This window comes from Carcharodon carcharias, chromosome 1 (genome assembly GCF_017639515.1).
Source record: "Carcharodon carcharias isolate sCarCar2 chromosome 1, sCarCar2.pri, whole genome shotgun sequence".
NCBI lineage: Eukaryota > Metazoa > Chordata > Chondrichthyes > Lamniformes > Lamnidae > Carcharodon > Carcharodon carcharias.
In genome coordinates, this window is record NC_054467.1 from 103739158 (window position 1) to 103766758 (window position 27601).

Below are 27601 nucleotides of genomic sequence, written 5' to 3' on the forward strand. Positions count from 1 at the left end.
CACATCAAACATGATCTTAATGAATGGCAGAGCAGGCTCGAGGAACCGAGTAGCCTACTCCTGCTCCTAATTTGTATGTTTGTATGTAATGTCTATCTATCCCAAAGATGGTCCATGTGCTTTTGAACAATTTGGTCTACCACTTCCACCTGGAAGGATAAGGGACCAGTTTCTGAGACAATGGTCCCAGGAACCCAATAAGTTTCACTTCCAAAATTCTGCACAAATACTGTGTCCTACAATGAATCTGCGAGCTTTGTTATGAATATTGAGATTTAATTTTTGATTACTTTGATTCCTCTCTAACTTCCCCTCTAAGTTTGGAAACACCAAACAACCTTGTACGTAGGCGGTGCTTCATCAATATTTGAGATGGTGTTGAACCCATAGTTGAATGAGAAGTTGTATGATAACTGTGAAGAAAATGGGAAAGTCGAGTTTCTGGAATACCTTCTGATAACCTCTTCATTCCAGATTTGAAAGCTTGCGCAGTGCTCTCAGCCAACCGATTTGATGAGGGATAGTTTGGGCTGTTTTACTATGTGTGATTCCATTTAAATTCATGAATTTCTGAAGCTCTGCAGTGGCAAATACTGTACTGTTGTCAGAAATGATGATTTCCAGTAGGCAATATATACTGAAACAATGATGCAGCTTCTTGAAAGTTGCGCTTGATGTGGGTGATCTGACTTCATACACACCCATCCGTTTAGAATGCGCACCTATGATCAATAGAAACAACATACCTAAAACTGGTCCTACGTAATCAATGTATAGTCTAACCCAGGGTTGACCAGGCCACTCCCATGAATTCGGTGGAGCTGAAACAGGCAACTTCTGTTGTTCCTGACAATGGAGACAGTGCTTGACTATGCTTTCAATGTCACTGCCAGTACCTGGCCACCAGATGTAGCTTCGTGCAAGCAACTTCGTCTTTGATATGCCTGGATGTGCACTGTGAAGCTCTGTCAAGAGTGGTTCCCTTCCTTGCGAAGGGATGACAACTCTTGTCCCCCACAACATGATTCCACCTTGACAACTTAACTCTGTGTTTTGGGCATGGAGTGGTCTCATTTCTTCAGACACTGGTGAATTAGACCAGCCTTGCAATACAAGGTCTCTAACTTTAGACAAAATTGGAAGCCTGTTCGTCCAGTTTCTAACTTGCTTCACACACACAGGCAAAGAATCCAAGAAATTCAGTACAAGCACAACTTCTTGTGGCACTGGCGCATATACAATGCTATCTGGTAACGGGAGACAACTGAGTGCGTCCGCATTTGCAATATGCAAGCCAGGACAGTGCATAAAGGTATACTCATACCCAGATAATATCAAAGCCCAAGGTTGTATTCTCACTGATGCTATTAGCGGGATGGCCTTATCCTCACTGAATAAACCCATTAATGGTTTATGGTCCGACACAATGGTGAAATGTCAATCATGCAGACGCTGGTGAAATTTCTTCACTCCGAATACTACTAAAAACCTTTCTTCTCTAGTTGGGAACAACCCTTCTCAGCTGCGGAGAGGGTTCTCGAGACATGTACAATAGGCCTTTCTGATTTCTGTCTTTTCATTTGCTGTTTGCCACAGAGCTTTGCCTTGTCCTTCATTTTGATTTCACAGTTGGCCAAATTTCTCTCTGATGAAATCTTAACTTGATTCAGTTCAGTAGTTGAGCTACCCATGGTTTCATTATCCACTCGCATCTTGGAAAGTTCTACGACTTTCCCTTCTAATGCCTCTTTTGTTTCATTCAGCTGATTCTTCAGCTCTTCTGTCTCCTTCTTGTATCTGTTGAGTAGTATCTCTTGGAATATTGAACATTGTTGAGTCTTCTCTGCCAACTGTTTCTTCAGTTTTTCAGAGTGGCACTAAATTCATTTTGTTCCTCTTCATGATTTTCCAGAGGAACCAATTCTGACCTGAGGGATCCTCGCAGCATGTGAAGTTCCTCAATTTAGCGGTTGTCCGCTCCAGATTCAGTGGCTGGATACCTTCATTTAGGTATTTAATTGTGTGCTCTCCCACCACTGTGGTTGAGGCTCCCTTATCTACCTCCATTATTAGTGGCTTCTCATTAACTTGGATTGTGATAGTGACAGATTTGGTTTTTACAGTGGATGTATTTTTCGGTATAGGCAGCTTCAGGTTCTGCTGTGTTTTTCAATTCAATCATGTTGTAATGCTGCTTTATGGGCTGTTTTGACTTCACCCTGCATTGCCTTAGCACGTGACCTTTCTTACAGCAGTAATGGCACCCCCACATCTATAACAAATTAACCTTAGAGTCGCTGCAGAAGTGTTTCTAACAGTGGACATTGCCTCTCGCTTTGCTGGCGTATCTCTGGTTTTCGCGCCATGCCTGACAGGTTCCCGTCCCACATGAAGAATGGTGCCATATTGTATGTGTTCCAAAGCTTGTGAGTCTCTCACAGCACTCTCCATGGCTAGTGCTATTTCCAGGGCGCACTTCAAATCGATGTTGACCTCTAGGAGCAAATGGCACTGAATGGCATCGTTGTGAACTCCACAAACTAATCAGTCCCGCAGCACATCACTTAGTGTGTCCCAGAAGTCGCAGTGTTTTCTGTCAGTTGTTTCAACTTCGCTACATAAGCTACAGTGGACTCTTCTGGGGCCTTAACTCTGGAATTAAACTTAAACCTCTGCATTATTACGGATGGCTTCGGCTGGAAATGCATTTTCACAAGGTCCACTAATTCATTAAAGGACTTAGAATTAGGCGAGTTCGGGGCTGTCAGACTGACAGGCAGATGAGATTGTATGTCTTACTACCACGTGCACTCAAGAATTGCTTTCTGCTTTTCCTCCGTGATAATTTCATTTGCTATGAAATAAAAACCAAGGCTTTTTCCATACTGGCTCCAGTCTTCCATATAGTCGCATCGTAAGGAACGATTCTGCCAAAGAGTGGCATGACTGGTGAGTAGTCTTTTCTGTTTTCTTAAGATTCAGTATACTCACAAGGCGAGGTGCAGTGTTGGAGCTATTTTACACTCATCACCAAATGTAACCGCAGAATCACAGAGTGCAGAAGAGGCCCTTCGGCCCATCGAGTCTGCACTGACACGTGAGAAACACCTGACCTACCTACCTAATCCCATTTACCAGCACTTGGCCCATAGCCTTGAATGTTATGACGTGCCAAGTGCACATCCAGGTACTTCTTTAAAGGATGTGAGGCAAACCACCTCCACCACCCTCCCAGGCAGCGCATTCCAGACTGTCACCACCCTCTGGGTAAAAATGTTTTTCCTCACATCCCCCCCCTAAACCTCCTGCTCCTCACCTTGAACTTGTGTCCCCTCGTGACTGATCCTTTAACTAAGGTGAACAGCTGCTCCCTATCCACCCTGTCCATGCCCCTTATCTTGTACACTGCGATCAGGTCGCCCCTCAGTCTTCTCTGCTCCAACGAAAACAACCCAAGTCTATCAACCTCTCTTCATAACTTAAATGTTTCATCCCAGGCAACATCCTGGTGAATCTCCTCTGCACCCTCTCCACTGGCTTGACATACCGGATAAGTTTCAACAAGAAGCAGGTAAACTTTATTAAAGAGAGCTTTTCAGATGCTACATGCTTGAACAGGGTCCTTGTCAGGAAGCCCCGCTCCCTGGTTACTCGCGCTTACGGTTCATTGGTCGGAGCCTCCAAGAACATCATGTGATCCCTGCTAGACAATAGGAGAGGCTATACCTTCAGCTACTGCAGTAGTAAACTTGCAAATAACCTAATGTTTGAAACAGTAATGACCAAATTTACCTTGCGTGTGTCTAAAATTTGCACCAAAATCAGTGCTCTGGAGAAATAATATAGCATGACTTTACCTCACCTTTCCTGAGCGTCTGTTTACTTCTTACAAAATTCCAATTTAAAAAAAACTCATCTAAACTGCTTTTTAATTGTCTACATATGGGCAGATGGTGGCATTGTAAAATCACTGGACTATTAATCCAGAGACCTACGCTAATGCTCTGGGGATCTGGGTTCAAATTCCACCACCCTCAATTAATAAAGTCTGGAGTATAAAACTGGTCTCAGTTATAGTAACCATGAAACTGTCAGTGATTGTCATTAAAAACCCATGTTTCACTATTGCCCTTTAGGGAAGGAAATCTGCCATCCTTACCCAGCCTGGCCTATATACGACGATAGATCCACAGCAATGCGGTTAACTCTTAACTGCATGCTAAAATTGTCAAGGAAACCACTCAGTTCAGAGGCAGTTAGGAATGGGCAACAAATGCTGACCTTGTCATCGACGTTCACATCCAATCAAAGAATTTAATAATATCTAATTTACCCTACCAAATGTTACTCATCCTTTGTTTCTTTCCAAGTTCTGCTTCCAATACCTTATTAAGCAACTTTTATCTTTCTAAACCTCTCTGCTTTTATGCCCCACTTCTAACTAACTGTGATTTTTTATTTGAAAATGTGAGGTGATCCACTTTGGACCTAAAAAAGATAGATCAGAGTATTTTTTAAATAGTAAGAAACTGGGAACTGTGGAGCAAAGAGATTTAGGGACCCATGTACAGAAATTTCTAAAATCTAACGGACAAGTACAGATGGTGATTGAAAAGGCTGATGAAATGTTAGTCTTTACCTCAGGAGGGCTGTAATAGAAAGGGACAGAAGTTATAAGTTATACTGGAGTTGTATAAAGCTCTACTTAGAAAGCAACTGGAATATGTTATTCTGTTCTAGGCACCGAACATCCAAAAGGAAACATTGGCTTTTGGTTGGGCGGGGGCAGAGGGGGAGGTGGGGGGGTTGGTCGTGGGAGGGAGGGGGGTAGCTCTTTTGGTTACAAAACAAATAAACTAAATTAACAAATCAAGGGACACATTAAAAGGCAGCCCCCCTTAAAGGGAAACTGCAAAAACAAAAGACAAAATTTAAAGGAAACTTATAAACATGGGGAGGTGGGGGTGCAGTATCAATCATCAGAATGATATGAGGACCTAATGGGCTAAATTATGAAGGCAGGTTTCATACCCTAGGCTTGTATTTCCTTGAGTAAAGAAGATTAAGTGATGATCTAATTGAGGTATTGAAAATTGTTAAAGCATTTGATAGGGAAGGTAGTGGGAGCCTGGAACACCCCCCTCTCCTCCCTCAGAAAGCTGTTGAGGCTAGATGAGTAGAAAATTACAAAATGGGGATTGATAGATTTCTGTTAGGTAAAGGTGTCAAGGGTTTTGGAACCAAGGTGGGTAAATGGGTCTGTGATACAGATCAGTTGTGATCTAACTGAATGACAGAACAGACTCGAAGATGACAAACTGCTGCTCCTGTATTGTATTTTGGATTTAACTTGCTTACTGACTCCAGAAGTTCTTGGCCAAGAAATGCAACTGTACAGAGTCTATTTTCAGGATGTTAATTGGCTTGCTAAAATCTCTTTTACGAAAACATATGCATTTCTAGTCAGCAGTAAGTCACCCACCATGTTGTGAAAGGGAAAATAATACATATCCTAAGCGTATGATTTTCTGACAATCTAGGCATGGAACTCAGGATGTACTAGGAGCACCAAGAAAAGATTTGTAGATGGTTTTAGCCAATGAAGGAGTGCTAATTGTTCATTCAGTACAGGGGGATTTTATGATGAGGTGGTCGCACAGATTTCTTTCAAATAAGAAACTCTTTTCTTGTCCACTTCAGACAGCCCTAGTGTGGCTGCATTAGGTGACCATATTTTTCCAGCACCCTTGCAGTTGGCCTCACATTATGGTGTACTGTCTGAGTTGCTTTGCAGGCCTCGGCTTCTTTGCCCAGAGAAAGCACCCGATGCATTTCAGGAGATCAGCTTCCTGCCATTTTATTATTTTTGGTGGCATTCACAGGTGCAACCTTTACTGACCTCTTACCTATTTAGACACTACAGCGGGCACTGAATTTCTGCAAATGGCTCAGTCTGTTGTACGGCATTTAATTTCTCCCGAGCTGTTGTTTGACTCTGCAACAAATGTACCTTTTAATGAAGATGGAATCTCAGTGGTTTCCAACCATATTATTTGATTATAGTTTTTCAGTGAAAGAATATAACCTTGTTCAGACCCAGATATCTGTAAAAATTGCTCATACAGGCAGATTAACATAATAAAATAAGGGTCAACAAAGTGGTAAATATTGCTATCCCCTGGAAAAGAGCCAGCCAGCATTGTTAATGAATAGTATGTGAGAATGTTCAATTTTCTGTCCATGGTCCAGAAATGAGAATATCATTAACTCTGCCAACTGGCATAGTTTTATCCCTTTTTGATCAGCATAGTGTCACTACGTTGAAGAGCTAGAAGTATTCTTTTAAAAAATACTAATGCCCTTAATTAATGTTAATTCTATAAATCAATATCCAGATCTTGCTTCCAGAGTATGTTGATATTTCTTTGATATGTTTAACCAGAACCTACAGGATTATATTCAGTTCGCCATAGTGATATGTACAGCACAGCAAGTGAAAACCCACCTCTCATTTCTTCTGATCCAGATTATCGACAAGGTAACTTCTAACATCCAAACATTTTGTGATATTTCTTGATTATCATTGAGAACTATCTCCTGGTCTCTTGACACAATCCAACTCAAGTGCTGACCATCCAACTCCCTTTCCTGTCCCCCAATGCTAGCTGATATTATAAATAATTCCTTTTCCTTGGATGCTGTCCCTTTCCTTTCAAAACTGCTGTCATCTCACCCTATTCGAAATATGCACCCTCAATCCCCTTTTCCATGCATACTATCAAACCATCTCCAATTTCCCTTTCCTCTCTAAAGTTCTTACATTGTTCTATCAACTCCAAAATCTCTCTTTCACACACTCAGTCTCTCACACACTCAGTCTCTCACACACTCAGTCTCTCACACACTCAGTCTCTCACACACTCAGTCTCTCACACACTCAGTCTCTCACACACTCAGTCTCTCACACACTCAGTCTCTCACACACTCAGTCTCTCACACACTCAGTCTCTCACACACTCAGCCTCTCATTCCCACGCACTCAGTTTCTCAGGCTCACTAATGGCAGTAAGAGGCTATCAGTAGCAAACACGGGAGAGAAACCAGCTCCATGCAGAATCTTCCATTGAAACTCACCAATTTGACCGGAATTTTGAAAACTAGCTCCAGGGCCCGTGGCCCACGGACCATACGTTGGACAAGCCTGAGCTAAATGATTACTTTGTGTCTGTCTTCACTGAGGAAGATACAAGAAATCACCCAGAATTAGCGATCCAAGGGACTAAGGGGAATGAGGAATTGAAGGAGATTAGTACTGGTAAGAAGGTTGCATTGGAACAATTATTGCGACTGAAGGTTGATAAGTCCCCAGGACCTGATGATCTTACATTCCAGAGTGTTGAAAGAGGTTGCTATGGAGATAATGGATGCATTGGTGATCATCTTCAATATTCTTTAGATTCTGGAATTGTTCCTGCTAATTGGAAGGTAGCAAATGCCACCCCACTATTTAAGAGAGGGAAAGAGAAAACAGGCAACTGCAGATCTGTTAGCCTTACATTAATCGTGGGGAAAATGATAGAATCTATTATAAAAGATGTGATAAATTGCACTTGAATAATAATGAACTTATTCGGCATAGTCAACATGGATTTATGAATGGAAAATCATGTTTGGCGAACATGTTGGAGCTTTTTGAGGCTGTTACTAACAATTGATAAAGTGGAGTTGGTGGACGTAGTATACTTGGATTTTCAGAAGGCTGTTGATAAAGTCCCCCACAGGAAGCTGGTTAGCAAAGTAAAAGCACAATGGATAGGAGGTAATGTACTGGCATGGATTAAGGATTGGCTAACAGGCAGAAAACAGAGAGTAGGAATAAACGGGTCATTCTCATGTTGGCAGGCTGTGAATAGTGCGGTACCACAAGGATCAGTACTCAGGCCAAGCTGTTCACAATATATGTCAATGATTTGGATGTGGGAACCAAATGTAATATTTCCATGTTTGTGGATGACACAAAGCTAGCTGGGAATGTTGTGAGGAAGATGCAAAGCGATTTCAAGAGGATTTGTATAGACTTAGTGAATGGGCAAGAACATGGCACTTGGAATATAATGTGGAAAGATGTGAAGTTATCCACTTTGATTGGAGCAACAGATGTGCAGAGTATTTCTTAAGTGGTAAGAGATTAGAAAGTGTAGATGTACAAATGGACCTGGGTGCCCTCGTCAATTAGTCACTGAAAGCTAACATGCAGGTGCAGCAAACAATTAGGAAGGCTAATGGTATGTTGCTCTTTATCACAAGAGGATTTGAGCACAGAAGTAGTGATGTCTTGCTTCAATTATATAGAGCCTTGGCTAGACCGGACCTGGAGTACTGTATGCAGTTTTGGTCCCCTTAGTTTGGGAAGGATATTATTGCCGTAGAAGGATTGCAACGAAGGTTCACTAGACTTGTTCCGGGGATGGCGGGACTGCCCTATGAAGAGCGATCGGGGAAATGGTGCCGATATTCTCTAGAGCTTTGAAGATTGAGAGATGATCTCATTGAAACCTATGAAATACTTAGAGATAGACAGGGTAGATGTAGGTAAGATGTTTCCCCTCGTTGGGGAGTCTAGAACCGGGGGGACAATTTCAAAATAAGGGGGAAGCCACTTAGGACCGAGATGAGGAGAAATTTTTTTACTCAAAGGGCTGTGAATCATTGGAATTCTCTACCACAGAGGGCTGTGGAAGCTCAGCCATTGAGTATATTTAAAGCAGAGACTGACAGATTTCTAAATGCCAGTAACATAAAGGGATATGGGGTTGTGTGGGGAAAAAGGCATTGAAGTGGATAATCAGCCATGATCATATTGAATGGTGGAACAGTCTCAATGGGCTGAATGGCCTACTTCTGCTCCTATATTCCTATTTTCTTCCTGCCCTGTACTGTTACTCTGGGTTCCCCAGGATCTGACCTTGTACCCCTGCCCCCTCCTCATCTACCCTTGGTGATAACATCCATAACATGGGATCAATTTCATTTATGTACTGATGACATCCAGCTCTACCGCCCCATCTCTTCTCGGCCCATTGATTGTCCATGTTGTCAAACTGCTTGGCAATATTTTTCCCCATTGCTGGTTACTATCTTAGTGTGAACCAGGCTTTTTGCAACTCTACATCCCATTTTTCTCCCAAACCTATTATTTGACCCATATCCTCTTCCCCCTAACATCACCCACTTGTGCCTTTACTTCAGCCCTTCTGCTGCTCACAGCCTTATTATTACCTTTGTCATCTTCAGACTTGACTTCCAATACTCTTTTGTCAGCTTTCCCCCTTCAGCTCAATCAAAATTCTGTTGCCTATATGCAACTCTGCACTTTTGCACTGATCCATCCTTTCTGATGTGCATTTGTTCCTGGTTACCCAACACCCCCAATTTAAAATTCTCAGTTATGGTGTTTTTGGTTTATAGTCCTTGCACAGCTCAACAAGTGACATAATGTTTAGGTGAAGCAGTCTTCTGTTGACCTTTATAATGTAAACTTACATATGAGTTCTGCAAATTATCAATCCACACAATTCAGGTCTTAAGCTGTAACTATTGATATTAGGGGAAGTTTCCAATGTATGTTTTAGATCAGAATTCAGAAGGGACGGAGCTGGATGTCAGTTGACCATTATTCTCAAAATTGCAAATTAGTAGTTGAATTACAGTGTGCATAAAGCCCAGTTGATGTCAAGAGTGTCACTGTGTCTGCAAATCTGAATAAAGCTCCTGCATATGCAAAAATATCATAAACTGACCTTTGAGATTGCATTCATACATGCTGAAAAAAGCAGTCTTTGTGGTGTCTAACCTTTTATTCCTCCAACCCCGACCTCCTTTGCATCCCTGGTTCTAATTACTCCATCATTAGCAGCTGCACCTTCAGTTGCCAGGGCTCTAAGCTCTGTAATTATCGCCCTGAGCCCCTTCACCTCTCTACCTCTCATTGAAGATGTTTCTTACAACCTGCCTCTTTGACCAAGCTTCTGGTCACCTGTCCTAATATCTTCTTGTATCTTGATGTTAAATTTTATTTGATAATGCTCTTGTGAAGTGCCTTGGGACATTACACTGTATTAAAGGTGCTATATGAAGACAAGTTATTTTAGTGAAATATTTGATACCTAAATATGTATTTGTGAATATTTGTGTGATCTAGATAATCAACAATTCTTCTATTTTTCCCTGCTGACAGTCCACAGGAATGATGATGTTAGAAGGTACAGTTCTCAAGCAGGTCTTGCTGGGGAAGATGAGTTCTTGACAGACTCATACGTTCCAAACAAAAGATCCAGGTACTATATTTTTACAATTCATAAACTAGATCCAGTGGGTTATTAAGATGATGGAACCTACTTTAGCACACTCCAATCACAAAATGTCTGTGGTACTTGGGTTCATTTATGTGATTATTCACCAATTTCCATAATTCTTGAGAGGGCTCACATTATAGAGGAAAGTGGGAGCTCTATCATCAATTCACTAGAAAACTTTTTCCTTGTAATTTAACCCTCCTTTCCCTTTAACTACCATACATACTTTGACAATCATGAATAACTGTCAGAGTTTATATGCTATAATCCCTGAATTTTTAATTTTTGTTTTACGGTGGAAAATGTGTACAGTACTGAAATTGTGAATCCCAGCTTTACACTTCAATTTTAGGCAATTAGATTATTTTGTAACATGGCCATTAAGTAATCACTAGGATTGTCACAGTTACAGAAACCAGTAATAAATAAATAGTATCATATTTTGTGTTGTGGTGGTGTTCAGATTTTTAAAAAAATCACCATTGAAATCTCTGTTCTTAGGGTTGCAACTTAATAAGGACAGTTAGTGTGGACAAGTTCCATCACAGATTAGTACTTATTTGTTTTAATATAGTTTATCTGAATTTATAAACTCCTGCATAGAATTTGGGAAAAGCGCATTTTTGAAAAATTGAAAAAACTGAGAAAACAGACTGGAGTGTTAGCAGGTCAAGGAGCCCATTCAGTGCATCTTCCCATAATATGTTCCATGATTTGCAGCTTCAGAGAGATTAATTTGGGTGGTCTCTCCACAACAGTTAGTAATCTGAGACCAGGGTGGGACCCAGGAATGAGAACTGATGAGTAGACAGTTAATTTGTCCTTAAAGCACACAGTTAATAACTATGCCATCTACAGTACAAAAGGAGTAACACAGCAACACCTCGCTCACACAGTGGTTGATACCAATTCAAATTTTCAGTGGGTATCTTGCCTCCCACTAGTTAATCAGAGTAAAAAGTCATTGTAGCAATTTTTTTAACAAAACTTACATTACCAGGTTATTGAAAAGACATTCACTATGTGGTGTCTTTACAGACAAGATGGTATATTCTTTGTTTGAAAACATATTATTTTAGCAAAATGGGTATGGGGTGAGGGGCTGAAAATCATAATGCAGTCACCACTTGAGAAATGGTGATTTAATTGGGGCCAAGAGATACTGAATGCAATTATGCATGGAGAAGCAATCATCTCTTAACTCGCATCATCTTTTGGATCTTTCCACTAAGAATCCTGTCCATAGTTGGACGTTCACAACTTAAAAAAAAAATGGCAACATGTTTTTTGTGCCCAGGGATTTGAAGGTAAAATTGGGAGATATGTGTGTTTTTTGACACTAGTAGCCTTGGAAAAACAGAATAGAATGGGAGTGATATTTCATGTCACATTTTGAGAAAGAATGAATGAGATTTTTTTATGATGTAATGACATGCACTTTTAAGTGCTATAACTTTTGTGGCATGCTTCCATGAATATTCACTGTAAGTACTAATGGAACTTAATTCAGAAGTTTTTATTACTACTACAACCACAATGATTATTAAAGCTTGATGTTTCCACAGAAAGTGTTATGAAAAAAACATGAATTAAAACCTTACATACCATAAAAGAGGACTTTTGCATTTTGAGATTTTGCCTGGCTATTTTTTCTTATGTTTTTAAAAGCAAATGCATTGGCTAAATTTTGTTTTGTTGGCATTGTTGTCATTGCCATTGCTGTTTCGAGAAACAATGAATGTTAAAGCTTTTTCCTGCATCCACTGGGAGCCATTCTCCCCAAACCACTACCCCAGCCCAATCAATTATTAACAGTGGTCTGACAAAAACACCAAGTGAGTATTTGTATTTGTTTTGGAATTCTGCTTTGTAAAAAGCAAAACTGACCCAGTATGGACTTGTAACAGAAGTGATTTGCACACACAATAAGCCAGGCCACCAGTGGTTGTCCTGATCAAAAAGACAGGGAGGAAACAAGTTAGTGAGTCATCCTGTGCTGTTGCTCATACATGACTTGTTTATAGGTCAGTATTGCCAACTTGCCAGATAGTTGGCAAATGGTCCACTGCACAAAAGAGGCCAAAGAGGGGAGAAAAAAATCTAGTGGAAGAAGAGAGAGAAATTTTAAATTTGTAATTGAAGAAAAAAAAGAGCGACTGATCAACTAAGGCATTCATAAAACCCCCTAAACTGCACCTTTTTAAATTCTGCAGTCTGTATGAGGTTCCAGCAGACGATAATGTATTGAGCCAAGAGTTAATGTTGAAACGTCAGGAGGAAGAGCTAAAGCAGCTCCAAAGCAGGCTAAATCAAAAGCAGTTCCAATCAGGATTTCATCAAGCTGACATGGTCAAAGCATCCATGTTAGACATCACCAGGGATCCTTTGAGAGATGTAGCATTGGAAACATCACTGACACAAAGAAAATTGAAGGTAAGAGCATTGCTTGGTTTTAAGCAGGAAGCAGTCAGCCTTAGAATAAAGCAGTGTTTTGTACCTGTATTTCTCAATGTGTTGAGCTCCTGACTGATCTTTTTCCATCCTGGTTTAGTGCAGGTTGTGGGCCGGTTAAGACTAAATAACCTGTTGTTCTACTTCTGGAACCCAGGTTTTATCCTTTGCAAACCAGTGGATGAAGATATTCACTGGACTCTCTCCACCCAGCTCTTGGTTGGTGTGGGCTCACCACATTAAAATCCATTAAATTTAGGTATTAAATTGACAATTTACTTGGAGGCTCCACGAGGTTAGCTGACATAAAGAATACAAATGTCACACTGTTGTATTTCAGGTTGTTTTTCTAAGGTTAGATAAAATATAGTTTTGGGAGCATTTTATCTTGCTGCGTTATCTCTAATCTGGGTCTGTTCAACCTTGATAGATATAAATGGTTCATAAATGTGCTATTTCTTAACAATGACTTTTGCTTTATTCTCAGAATATAGCTGACACTGGCAAGACTGCAGTTATTGCCCAATCCCTAGTTTCATTGAAAAGGTCGTAATGGATCTTCTTGAGTAATGTTTATTTTTGCAAATAAGTAGCCTGTTGCGCCATTTCAGACAAATATTAAGAATCAACCACATGGTGTGGTGCTGGAGTCACACAAATCAGTTTTTATTACAACCTGGCTGCTTTCCTGATTTTTTTTTCTTGTTATGGTTTCTGGTGCCAGCCCTCAAATTACCAGATTAATTGAATTTAATTTCACTACTGGCCTTGTTGGGATTTGATATTTCATCTGGGTTTCTAGCCCCACAGCATTCGGTTGTTCCTCCAGAAACGAGACATGGTTAAATCATTTTAACACATTTTGCACTGTAAATTGTTGGAAATGAAGCAGTTTCCCCACACCAGGATGGCCATTCATAGGGAATGAGAGACGATTTAAATTTGGGATGAGCACATTTAGTTACTGCAGGTTGATCTTATTTTTTTTATTCTTAATTGTACAGCAATAATTGAAACGTTCTTTATTTTGCCCCCTCAGAATTTCTTTGGACCTGAGTTTGTTAAAATGATCAGTGAACCTTCAGTTGCGCTGGATCTTCCTACATCAATCCTGGTAAGATTAATGGAAAATATATTCATTGCTCGCTAATCAGCTGAATTTGTTCAAAATTTAATTCATGAAAAAAAAAATCTGGTCAATATCCCATAGTGTTGCGTGTAGGGAGTAAAGATCAGGGCCAGTATTATTGTTCAGCAGGAGGATGGATACAGTAGATCAGGCAGGGAAGCTGATAGAGGATGGAGTGGGGGAGACGAGGGAGAAGACAGAAAGGAAAGAATAGATGGAGTAGGAAGGTGGGGAAAGGTAAGAGAGAGCAAAAGAGATGAATGAAGGGTTGGAGGTATTAGAAGAGCAGGGGATAGGAGTGAACTCTTGTCTGCCTAAGTAATCCTCAGGCAAGCAACACCCAATTCACTCATCCTGTGGCAGGGTAGATCAATGTTCTATCAATATTTCAGATATATCAGTCAGCAAGTTGCAAAGATTGTGTTATGGCTGCTGCTGTTTTTTTAATTCATTCATGGGATGTGGGCATCACTAGCTAGGCAAGCACTTATTGCCCATCCCTAATTGCCCTTGAGAAGGTGGTAGTAAGCTGCTTTCATGAACCACTGCAGCCCATGTGGTGTAGGTAAACTCACAATGCTGTTAGGAAGGGAGTTCCAGGATTTTGACCCAGTGACAGTGAAGGAACGGTGATATATTTCCAAGTCAGGATGGTGAGTGGTTTGGATGGGGAATTTCCAGGTGGTGATGTTCCCATGTGTCTGCTCCCCTTTGCTTTTTCTCGGTTATATATGCTTTATTTTGGATAGAGTGATTCTTAACTTAAAAGTGAACCATCAGCGAGAAGTAACATGTGAGGGAGAAGCAGACGTTGAAAGAACTAAAATAATGGGTATTTAATTTGGGTTAAGTTGGTTAATAGCTGAGCTAAAGGTAATGGCCTCCAACAGCATCTCAGCTGAAGATCTAGGCATGCCTTTAGCCAACCTGCTCCTATATAAGTACAACACTGGCAACTGCCTGACAATGTGGAAAATTGCCCATGTTTTTCTGTCCACAAAAACAGGAGAAATTTGACTAAGCCCCTATAAGCCTGCTCCTAGTTAACGATAAATGGATTGAAGGGGTTTCAATTGGTGTTATTAGGTGACACTTATAGACTGTGTTATGATCTTGGACCAAGCACACCTAAAGCTTTTTTTAAATAAATTTATTTTAACAAATTAACTTGATTTGCAGAAAAACGAGCTGCTGCATTGTGCAGGTGTTCATTTTGTAAGAATCGTTGACTCACTTTGTGCTGTTTGCACAAGCATGTAAATTGGGTGTGCACACTGCTTTTTTGATACCTAGCTGACTATATTTTAAGACTTTCACAGCTGTTTAGGCTTTTTTTAATGTAACAATAATTGAAGTTCTATTAAGTTAAAAGCACATTTGCTTGTAGCCAGGCAAATGGACAGCACATTAATCAACTTATGATGTTCATGAATGTATGATTACAGACTAAGAATGGAAAGGGGGAGGACATTCGTCGAAAAGTGAACATCATGTTGTTAAGTGGACAGTGCTTGGAATTGACCTGTGACACCAAGTCAACGTGCAAGGATGTGTTTGATATGGTGGTTGCTCACATTGGCCTGGTGGAACATCATTTTTTTTCCTTGGCCTATTTAAAAGGTAAATGGATAGCTGTTAAAAGTTACAGTTTGTAATTATTGGTTTTATGTGTTTGATATTCATAGTAGAGTGCTGAGGTTTGAGTATTGGGGTGGCAGTTCTTTTGATAACAAGTATTTGTACATTTTCTGTACCAGCAAGATGTTGAAATATGTTCAGTTTTCTGCCAGTGTAAGCCAATGCCTTGAAAATAATGGTAAATTTTTATGATGGAAAATCATACAATGATTTTCATACAACGCAGAAGGAGGCTATTTGACCCATTGTGTCTGTGCTGGATTTTTGTAAGAGTAGTTTGCCTAGTCCTGCTCTGCCTTTCCCCCATAATCCTGCAATTTTTTTTTTTCTTCAGGTAATTATCCAATTCCCTTTTTGTAAACCTCCACCACACTCTCATGCAGCAAATTCCAGATCCTAACCATGTTCTGCATAAAAAATCTTTTCCTCATGTTGCCATTGCTTCTTTGCCAACTACCCAACATCGGTGCCCTCTGGTTCTCAATCCTACTGTCAATGGGAACAGCTTCTCCCAGTCTGCTCTGTCCAGACACATCATGATTTTGAACATTTCCATCAAATTTCCTTTTAATTATCTCTTCTCCAAGGAGAATAACCTCAGCTTGTCTAATCTACCCACATAAGTGAGGTTCTGCATCTCTAGAAACATTCCCTGAATCCAGCACCTTTACTAATACCTTCAGATCATTCCTAAAGTGCGGTGCCCAGAACTGGGCACAATACTCCAATTGAGGCTGAACGAGTGTTTTATACAGGTTTATTATAACCTCCTTTCTTTTGTACCCCCATGCCCCTATTTATAAAGTCCAGTATCCTATGTGCTTTATTAACCGCTTTCATCAACCTTCCCTGCCACCTTCAATGACACATATACCTCTAGGTCCCTCTACTCCTGTAACTCCTTTAGAATGGTACTCTTTACATTTCACTCTTCTTGGCATTAAATTTCATCTGCCACTTGTCTGCCCATTCTACTAGCCTATGTCCCCTTAAAATTTATCACTATCCATCTCATAGTTCACAGTACTTCAAGTTTTGTCACAAAAGCAAAATGCTCAACAGATCAGGCAGCATTTGTGGAGAGAAACAGAGATAACTTTTCAAGCTGAGTTGACCTTTCATCAGAATCTGATGATAATGATGTTCTGATGAAAGGCCATCTTGACCTGAAATGTTAACTCCTCAGATGCCTGACCTGCTTGAGTATTTCCAGTAATTTTTGTTTTGACTTTAAGTAATGTGTCATCCACAAATTTTGAAATTGTGCCCTGTTATACCAAAATTAAGGCTATTAATATACATAAAAAAGCAGTGTTCCTAACACCGACCCCTGGGGAACCCTACTACATACACTCCTCCAGTCTAAAAACAACTGTTCACCACTGCTCTCTGTTTCCTGTCATTCCATTAATTTTGTATCTATGCTGCTATTGTCCTTTTATTCCATGAGCTCTAACTTGCTGACAAGCCTGTTTATGGCACTTTATCTACATTATCAAATGTCTTTTGGAAGTCCATGTACACCACATCAACGTCATTTCCCTTTCAGTTACCTCATCAAAAAACTCAACCAAGTTAAGTTAAACAGGATTTGCCCTTAACAAATCCATGCTGGATTCCCTTATTTGATCCAAATTTGTTCAAATGACTGTTAATTTTGTCCTGAATTATCTTTTCTAAAGGCATTCCCACCACTGAGTTTAAACTGACTGGCCTATACTTGCTGGGTTTACCCTTACGCACTTTGAACAAGGGTTGTAATATTTGCAATTTCCTAGTGTCTGTACCTAAGGAGGATTGAAAGATTATGGCCAGTGCTTCTTCAGTTTCCGCCCTTACTTCCCTCAGTATCTTTGGATGCATCTCATTTAGTCCTTGTGGTTAATCAACTTAAAGTACAGCCACCCTATTTAATAGCTCTTTACTAGTTTTTAGCCCATCCTGTGTCTCAACTACCTCCTCTTCCACTTTGACTTGGACAGCATCTTCTTCCTTGGTAAAGACAAATACAAAGTTCTCATTTAGTACCTCAGTCATGTCCTCTGCTTCTATCTGTATATCCCCTTAATCAACCCCATTCCTTCTTTTGCCACTCTTGTACCATTTATATGCCTATAGAAGACTTTTGGATTCCCTTTCATGTTAGTTGCCATCCTCTTCTCGTACTCTCTTGTTGTTTCTTTTATTTTTTTCACTACTATTCAGAATCTTCTATAGCCTTCCTGGTTCTCAATTGTATTATCCACCTGACATCTGTGATATGCACCCTTTTTCTGCTTCATCTTACTCACTATTGCTTCCAACATCCAGGGAGCTCTGGATTTGCTGCCCTGCCTCTCCCCTTCATGGGAACATAATTTGACTGTACCTAAAGCATCTCCTTTTTAAAGGCAGCCCATTGGTCCATTACAGTTTTGTCTGCCAATCTTTGATCCCAACTTACTTGGGACAGAATTGTTCTCATCCAATTGAAGTTGGCCCTGCCCTAATTAATTATTTTTATTCTAGATTGTTCCCTGTCCTTTTCCATAGCCAGTCTAGATCTTATGGTATTATGATCACAGCCCCCTAAATATTCCCCTACTGTCACTTGATCTGTCTCATTCCCCAGAACCAGATCCAGCAAAGCCCCCTTCCTCATTAAGCTGAAGCATAATGATAGGGTGGGATTTTCTGGCTCCTCCCGCTGGCGGGATCTTCTGGCTTCACCGAAGTCAATGGATTTTAGGCTGGTTTCCTGCATCCACCACAGTGCCAGGGCAGGAAGATCTCAGCCATATAGAAAATGCTCCTGAACTCACTCTAGAAACTCTTGCCCCTCTCTGCCTTTTACACTATTACTATCCCAGACTGTCTTAGGTTAATTAAAATTCCCCGTTATAATACTGTATAATTCTTGTAACTCTGTGCAATTTCCTCGCAAATTTATTTCTCTATGTCTTGACATTTTATTTTTGATTTTTCTGATTTTTACTTACTTTTTAAATAACAATTTTAAACTCAGCACTCTGAATGGAACTTACAGCTTTGCCAGACAGCAGCATTTGTGTTCAGAGATGAGATGTAGCTTACTGTCATGGTACCTCTATGAAATGACACTCTGTTTAGGAATGTTAATATTTTGATGATAAAGTTGTTGAAAATTGTATTACAAAACGCTTCTTGTTAACTATTCATCTCGTTTGTCCATTAATTTAATTTGATAGATCATACCTCATAACCTTGTGGGATTACTTTCATGAGTAGTATATTTGCCTTATAATCTCATGCAGGCAATGCTGCATATGAGCAAAAAGGAGCCACTTTTAGATCAAAGTTGAACCATGCATATGAATATTACAAGACTGGCAACTATGATTCTGTATGGTTTGTATTGCTGCAAATGAATTAAACTCTGTAAGCTCATACTTAACTGTAATTTGTACAAAGAGTGTATTCTGTTTTTTTGCTGAGAAAAAAGGATGGCTTATTTCTCTTTGTAAAGTAGTTAATCTCAACTTCTTTATGAATAATTCAAAGGGTTGCCTGAATGGTTTGTTTGATTAACTTGTACATTGGTTCCAGACTTTTAATACTGTATTGAACTTTCCAGTGCTTCACATTGCCGCCTTCTGTAACTAATTCTGTTTTGAGAAAGCTTGTTTAATAGCTGGTTGCAAAAATTGCCAGCGTGGCTGATTTCTAAAATGACGCGGCAGGCAGTGAAATTCTTATTTTTCTCGAGCAGCAAATTCACAACAAAAGGAAACATTTTGGTGCCAGCAGCATTTTATATCCCATATACTAAGTGTTTACGGTTAAGCTTGAAGATCAAAGTGAGTAGGGGCTCACCTATGTGGTGTCAATGAGTTAATAAAAAATACATTGGTAGAAAACATGACTTGTTACAGGCACCAATCAGGTTTGTGAGGTTATTAAAAGTTCTTGAAAGAAACCAAGAGCTGGTTCTTGTATCTCTCAAAGAGCTGACTCTGATTGGGATCAGTCATTTTCTTCATAGTTAAAATCTTATCCAGTCTTATCCAGGGTTCATGTCATTAAACTATTCCCTCCCTTGTAATTAGAATATTCTTAACTAATTTTAGGGTAGGGCTTACACTGGATTTTTCTGTTGCCTTTCTTGGAGTGGGATGGTGAGGAACAAACCCTCAAATGGTTACGGAAGTTTCTTAAGGAAAATGGGAGGGTGGGGAGGGAAGAGGTCACAAATGCCGCAACTCAGGAATAATTTACTGATGCTCTGGGAAATCTCTCAATGTCCTACATAGTCACTCCACCTCTGCTCATAGGTCTTTTAGGACTGTAGAACATTTTGTAACACATCTTCAAACACAAGGCAAAGATTTAAGGTTTCTTTAGGCTGTGCTGTAAACTTAAATGTCTATGATTGCATCAAAATATAGTTGTTTTTTTCTTGTAAAAATACGGAATTATTATAGGTTAGCATCCAGGGGGATGGGCAAAAGATAATTTTTGAAATCTTTGAATCTTTCCAATTATGATTCCATCCCTGCCACAGCACTGAAGCAGTCTTAACCACAGTCACAAATTACATCTTCTGTGCTTGGTGTGTTATTCCTGCTCAAGCTCTGTGGTCCTCCTCCAATGCCTTTCCTCCTTTGTCCAGCTGTTTGAGATTTTCCTTGCTTTATTCCACTCTTATTTAATTGTAGTTAAAACATCTGCAGCAATGTCTTCTCTTACTATCCTTCAATTTCTCATTCCATGGAGCTGGACATGGTCCCTTCTCCATCTAAATACCACTCTTTAGTGACACCATCTACTGACTTGAAGTCAGCTTTCAGATGTATGCTGACAATCTTGCAATTTCCTCCATTTGGAAGACAGGAGCCATAGTCTGTGCTGTCAGCACAAATTCTATTCCCCTCCTTGGTAATTGTCTCGGGCTGAACTAGACTGTTTCAAAACTTGCTGGGCTGCCAACCCCATGTACTCTCTGTTACAAAGATTGCCGACTTCCATGTTTGTAAATTATTGGTCTCTAGTCTCACCTCTGCCCATATTCTGCTGTAACTCTCAACCATGCCTTTGTTATCTCCAGACTTGATTGTTCTAATGCTCTCCTGGCCAGCCTCGCATCCACCATCCTCTCCTCCATAAATTTCAGCACATCAAAATTTTTGCTGCTCACATCCTATCCTGCAACAATTTCCACTCATTTCACTCCTGTCCTTGTTGACCCATGTTAACTCCCAGACCCCAGGACCTCAGATGTAAAATTTTCACCTTATGTCCTTGCCCCTCTTTTTGTAGTCTTCTCCAGCCATGCAACTCCATTGCTCTGTGAGCTTTATGTTCCTCTAATTCTGGCCTTTTATGTACCACCTATCCTCATCTCTCCCTTCACATCACTGTTGCTGGCCATGGCCTCAGTCGTCTGGGCTCCATGCTCTAGAATTCCCTTCCTAAACACCTCCCCCTGTCCACCTCGTTCTCCTCCTTTAAGGCCCTCCTGAAAACTCACCTGTTTGATCAAACTTTTGGCACACCCTTCTAATGTTTTGCCCTTTGTATTATCATCTATTTACAGCTAATTATGCCTCTGTGAAGTGCCTTATCCACATTCAAGTTGCAATATAAATGTATATAATTGTTTTTAAAAATAATTACAAACATATCAAGTGTGTTATACAAAAATATATAAAACTATTTATAAACATGTAAACTTGACATCAAAAATGTTTTATTTTGTAGAAAATGAATTTTTTTTTGTTGCTCCTGATTGTAAATTGTCCAAAGTGGCTCCAGAGGGATGGAAAGAGGCTAAGAAAAAGAACAGAATTACAGTAAATTTCATCCTTTTTCTCCGAATAAAATTTTTTGTAGAAGATGTTGGCTTAATCCAGTAAGTACTCTTCTGTGTCCATGAAAATTCTAGTCTATAAGTTAAAGAAACTGTCTAGATTAACTAAATCAAAGATGATTCGTAATATAAAGTAAATGAGAAACTATTTCTGATGGCAAAAGGTTTGGTAAGCAGAAGACAGATTTAAAGCAATTGGCAAATGAACCATAGGCGACATGAGGAAAGGAAATTATGCAGCATATTGTTAAAATCTGGAAAGTGCTGCATGAAACACTGATGGAAGCAGATTCAAGAATAACCTTTATAAGGGAATTGAATAAATACTTGAAGGGGGAACGATTTGGAAGGTTATGGGGAAAGAATGAGCAATTGGACTAATTGGAAATCTTATTCAAAGAGCCAATGCATGCACAGTGAGTCTGATGGTCCCGTTTGCTGCATAATTCCATACTTTGTCAGTTGAAAAAAGTGGTCAGGTTTAGAATCATTTCCTCCCCCCCCCCACCCCAATCGAAGTCCAGCATTTGAAGTGTAACTATTAATCCTTCGTTTTGGGAAGAAAATATAAAATCTTGCATTTTGACATTAAAATGCATAATATTTTATCATCGTTATACATCACCACTGTTTTTGTTCATTCAGAGCTGATATTTTTTACTTGATATACTACTAATAACTTCTTTCCCAATTCACAACGTATTTGTTCATGTAGAGATCTGAATTAATTTCAGTTTAAAAATAATGCACCTTTTAAGATGAAGGAACTTCAATAAGCACAAGGTAACTTCTTTGTTTCCCCATTCCCAAATTAGGGGGTCACATTTACAGCTTTTCCATGTCACATTGTTACTGAAAATCAGTTCCTTGCACCCCCTGCTGTTCACTTAAATCATTGGAATACTAAGAGAGTTGTAGGTCATGCGATCTTCTAAACAAATGAAGGGTTTATTTGGTGACACCGTAACTTTTAATCCACAATTATAAGAGCAGTCCAACCCGACTCTCTCTTCCTCACCCAACCCACCCCCAAAGTAAAGCCTATTTGGTATCAGTAAAAGTTTTTTTTTAATTAATTTGCCGAATGTTTGTCCTCATTAAAGTATAGTGCAGGAGAATCAAACACCATTCCACCTTATGCATTTTCAGATTAGCTATAGCAAGCTTGGGTGCAGATTAAAATTTTCCTTTAGGAAAGCACAGATTAATTTTTTTCAATAGATCTAGCCTTCCTTCCTTGTGGTCTCCCAGCAGAGATTACTAATTTAGTGCTGAATTTTGATTTGCTTCGCTGTATGAAATATAATTCATTAGAATTTGGGTTAAAAATGACGAAATAAATTTCAGTTTGGACCCTTTTATTCAACAGAAATGGAAGACTTTCATTCCATATGTCTGAGGTAGAGTCTGACTGAAATGAAAGGGTGGTGTTCTAACCCATTGCACCACTCAATCACTATAATCTTTGGGCCCCTTTATTTATAAATTAGTTTCTTATACGAAATGGGAGGAATTAATTATTGTTTCTTGTTTCAAGATGATTTATCACTTATTTGCACTTCTCTTCATTTTTAATGAAGGCATACGCTGACCAGGCATCAGTACTATTTGCAGTTGCGGAGGGATATATTGGAAGAGAGGTTGCACTGCAATGATGAAACAGCCTTGCTGCTTGCTTCATTAGCTCTTCAAGCTGAATTTGGGGACTACCAGCCAGAGGTTTGCATCTACCTACAGCTCACTAATAGTGCTAGGAATAAGTTACATATCGGAACCATATAATATTTTGTTCTTTGCTCTAGCTGCCCTGTCTCCCAATTTCTGGCATTTTTGATTTTACAGGGACAATTTTAACTGAGCATGCCTGGTGGGAAACTGACCAGATCAGGTGAAACGCTGGATTTTCAGCCTGCCCACTTTTACTATCCATGGATTTCATTTGAGAGTAAAACCAGCATTGCAGCTGATCCCACCAGTTTCCCACTAGATGAGTTGGGTGAAAATTGCCCACTACATGAATATGTTGCATAAAAATTGGAAAGAACAAACATTGTAATGGGTCAGATTTTGCAGTTAGCAATGAAGGAATGGTACTTGGCATTCACCTGTAAATTGCCTGCAAAATTTTAACAGACTCTAAAGTTTAGACTCTTCAAACAATAGTTTGAATTCAGGCCCTTTACCCTCTGTGAACAAAACGAGCAGAAACCAGGCTGATTAACTAGTCAATTGAAGAATCCTCACAGGTGGCAAAGCAGGAAGTAAAAAAAGGAATATGTCAAAATAAAAATTGGGACATGCCCGGGGTTAAGGGAGTACCTTAATTTGAAAAACGTATTTGTTAAAATCTGTAACATTAATTTTCTTCTGATAGAATGTGATACCATGATTGTAAAATTAATTTTTCAGGGCCAGAGAAGTTGCTCAGCAGTAATCATGATTTACTATGTCATTAAGAGCACAGTTATATCTGATTGAATAAAGCTTAAGGTTTTCATCGGTCTTTACTGTAATAATAATTGATAATTAATTCAAGTTCACCCCTCAACAGCAATTTCTGTGCAGATTCCATCAGCAAATACTGCAACAGCATACTCTGCAGAGGAGCAGATTACCTCTGACAGCAGTCTGTTTTTTTCTATGTTTAACATAACGAAAAATAGAAGCACAATTAATAAATAATAGTAGTTTAACTGCATGTGTGGATGCCAGAATTTGCCATCAGTTTTATCCAGTAATAGTGGTGAGCACTGACAGTCCCAGCATTATTAACCTAGCAAAATGCTGACCAATATTATAGATTACTTGAATAGGGAAATAAAAGCAACTTAATTTTGCAGGAAAAATCAACAATAACATGACAGCTAAATTATTTTAAAGTGACATTAAAATTGCAGATTTTGAATAAATGGTACAATGTATCCCACAGATTTAATTCATTATTTGCATTTGATGATTGTTTTAACATTTGCAATATTGTTGCCTCTGAATTGAATCTTGCGCTCCTTGTGATCCAATAATGTCCAACATCTAGTGCATGGCCTAAAATGTTTTTTAAAAACCTTTAAAAATGTACCCAAAATCTTCAGGTTCTTGGGTTTTAAATTTCTTTTAAACTGTCGGTTTTGTTCTATAAAATTTAAACTGTACCATTTGAAGTAGTTTTAGTTAAATTTCTTATAAGTTAACAGTTGGATTCAAATTGTTAACTATTTGAGGTATGGTGTAAAATATATCGATTGTGCTATTGGAATTAAGAGCAGATTGCTGTAAGTGTAGCTAAAGGAGATCATTGAGAGGGTACAGAACATTCTGGGGAATTTGAGAGGGGCTGGGGGAATGAGAAAGCCAGAAGTCATTGTCCATTTGGAAACCAATGCCATAGGTTGGAAAAGGTTTGAAGTCTTGCAGTCATGAGTTTCAGGAGTTTGGGAGGAAATTGAAGAGCAGGGCCTCAAAGTGGAAAATCTCTGAATTACTGCCAGTCCCATGCTAGTGAGTTTAGGAATAATAGGATAAGACCATTTGATGTGTGGTTGGAGAAATGGTGTAGGAGGGAGAACTTCAAATTCCTGGGCATTAAGGCCAGTTGTGGGGCAGGAGGAGCATGCTCAAAATGGGCAGGTTGTACTTATGAGCATACGAATCAGGAGCAGGAGTAGGCCACCTGGCCCCTCGAGCCAATTTCGCCATTCCGTGATATCATGGCTGACCTAATTTTAACCTCAACTTCACATTCCTGCCTACCCCCCAAATAACCTTTACTTACTTATTGAGAATCCATCTACTTCTGCCTTAAAGATATTCAAAGACTCTGCCTGAACCACATTTTGAGGAAGAGAATTCCAAAGTCTCTTAATCCTCGGAGAGAAAAAGTTTTTCCTCATCTCTGTATTAAATGGCTGACCCCATTTTTAAACAATGACTCTTAGTTCTAGATTCTCCCAGAAGAAGAAACATCCTTTCCACATCCACCCGGGGAGGCGATGGTGTAGTGGTATTATCACTGGACTAGTAATCCAGGGCAGATGGTGGAATTTGAATTCAATAAAAAAAAAATTCTGAAATTAAAAGTCTAATGATGACCATGAAACCATTGTCGATTTTGTAAAAACTCATCTGGTTCACTAATCTGCCGTCTGGAAATCTGCTGTCTTTACCTGGTCTGGCCTGCATGTGACTCCAGACCCACAGCAATGTGGTTGACTCTTAAATGCCCTTTGAACAAGGGCAATTAGGGATGGACAATAAATGTTGGCCAGTGACGCCCACATTCAATGAATTAAAAAAGATCCCTGTTAAGTCCCCCCTCAGGAATTTATGTGTTTCAATCAAGTCACCTCTTATGCTTCTAAACTCCAGTGGATACAAGCCTAGTCTGTCCAACCTTTCCTTATAAGACAACCCACCCATTCAGTAGAGCAATGTCCTCATGGGCAGGTTAGCTTGTGCTGTGGGATAGTTTTAACTAATCTGGCAGGGAGATGGGTACCAGGCTGAAACGTTAGAGAGGAGAAACAAGGTGCACAGAGGACTGAGGGAGAAAAATAGTACTTGGGTCAAGAATAGTTTGGAATTGGGACGAATCAGATCGGAGGAAAATGCAAAGCTGTCTAAAATGGATTTAGAGTGCATGGATGTAGCACAACCTGCCCAGTTGACTCTGCAAAATTCCTCACTAATACCTGGGAATTTTCACCAAAATTGAGCAAACTGTTCCACAGATTAGTCAAACAACAGCTTGACGTAGTCAATCTCATCAATCCTACTTTACAGCCAATGTCCTAGACTCCTCCATCACCTTCCCTTGGTATGTCTTGTCCCATAGCTGATCAGAGCCACCAGAGACGGCACAGTGGTATACAGTTAGGAGGAAGTGGATCAGGGAGCCCTGAAGAATGACTCTGGGCTCCATGAAGTCTCAGGGCATCAGGTCAGGCACGGGCATGGAAACCACCTGACTACCACCTACTGCTCTCCCTCAGCAGGTGAATCAGTATTCCTCCATTTTGAACATCACTTCGAAGAAGCATTGAGGGTAGCAAGGGTGCAGAATGTTCTCTAGGTCAAGGACTTCAATATCCATCACTCAAGGTGGCTCTGTAGCATCACTACTGATCCAGCTGGCTGAGCCCTGAAGGATGTATCTGCCAGAGTGGGCCTGCAGCAGTTGGTAAGGGAAAATCCTTCTTGACTTTGTCTTCACTATATCTGTTGCAGATGCTTCTATTCATGGCAGTATTGGTAGGAGTGACCTCTGCACAGCCCTTGTGGAGACAAAGTCCAGTCTTTATACTGAGGACACCCTCCATTGTGTTGCGTGGACTACCATTGTATAATTCTTTACCCAGTAGCAGTTGTAGCAGTAAGAATATGGGACCCAATATCACAAGGAGTGGTGGAAGAGAATAGTTTGACGCACTTAAGGGAAAGCTAGGCAAGCACATGAGGAAGAAGGGAATAGACATTATGACGGTAGATTTAGATGAGAAAATATGGGAGGTGGCTCATTGGAGCATAAATGTCAGCATGAACAGGCTGGGTCAAATAGTCTGTTTTTGTGCTGTGTATCCTATGTAATCCTGGCTTGAATTTTGCGCTTCCCTGCCGCCGGATTTGTAGGTGGAACATGAGCATAAAATTCCTCGGATGGGCTTCCCGCTGGGTCCCTGCCCACCCCGACCTCTCTGCAATTTTCGCTCTTGCCCTAATTGACGCCCTTAAATAACAAATTATTGACCACTTAAGGGCCATTTGCCACCCAAACTCCTAGGTATGGGCGATGCCCGAAAATAATCGGGTTCAAGCCTTGGGGTGGGAAGGGGGTGGAGGGAATGTCTCTATCAGCAGCCACCTTTTAACTTAAGTGGAGGGGGTGGAGGGGCCTTAAGGTCTGATAACTGCAGGACCTCCCTCCCCACCCTAACCCCCCACCAATCATTGTCTCTCCCTCGACACCCCAATCGTCCACTGTCCACCATCCACCCCCCGCCCCCCAGCCCGGCTTACCTACCATCACGCCCTGAGACCCCCAAAACTTACCTCTTCCTGGAACTCCACGACTTGGCTTTGTCGACTCAGTTCCCCAAGGTGGGGCTTCTGAGTGAGGGGTGGCAGTCCCACCTCCAGCTAATTAATGCTTGTTGGAGTGTGAAATTGCTGCAGGGCAGACAGTGTTGGCAGGGGTGTGTTCCCCACCGACTC

General features: G+C 40.2%; 1 protein-coding gene across 5 annotated transcripts in view; it reads left to right on the top strand.

Moving 5' to 3' along the window:
- ptpn13 (protein tyrosine phosphatase non-receptor type 13) overlaps positions 1–27601 on the top strand; it is a 270908-nt gene that overhangs the window by 90718 nt on the left and 152589 nt on the right. For 3 of the 5 annotated variants that reach the window (XM_041196016.1, XM_041195983.1, XM_041195993.1), the window contains exons 8-14: positions 6443–6538; positions 10238–10337; positions 12569–12788; positions 13846–13920; positions 15381–15555; positions 21289–21439; positions 22978–23116. In XM_041196016.1, coding sequence (XP_041051950.1) covers positions 6443–6538; positions 10238–10337; positions 12569–12788; positions 13846–13920; positions 15381–15555; positions 21289–21439; positions 22978–23116 — 956 coding nt within the window. The remainder of the gene's footprint in view (positions 1–6442; positions 6539–10237; positions 10338–12568; positions 12789–13845; positions 13921–15380; positions 15556–21288; positions 21440–22977; positions 23117–27601) is intronic. The other 2 variants (XM_041196006.1, XM_041195998.1) reach the window with 2 other exon arrangements.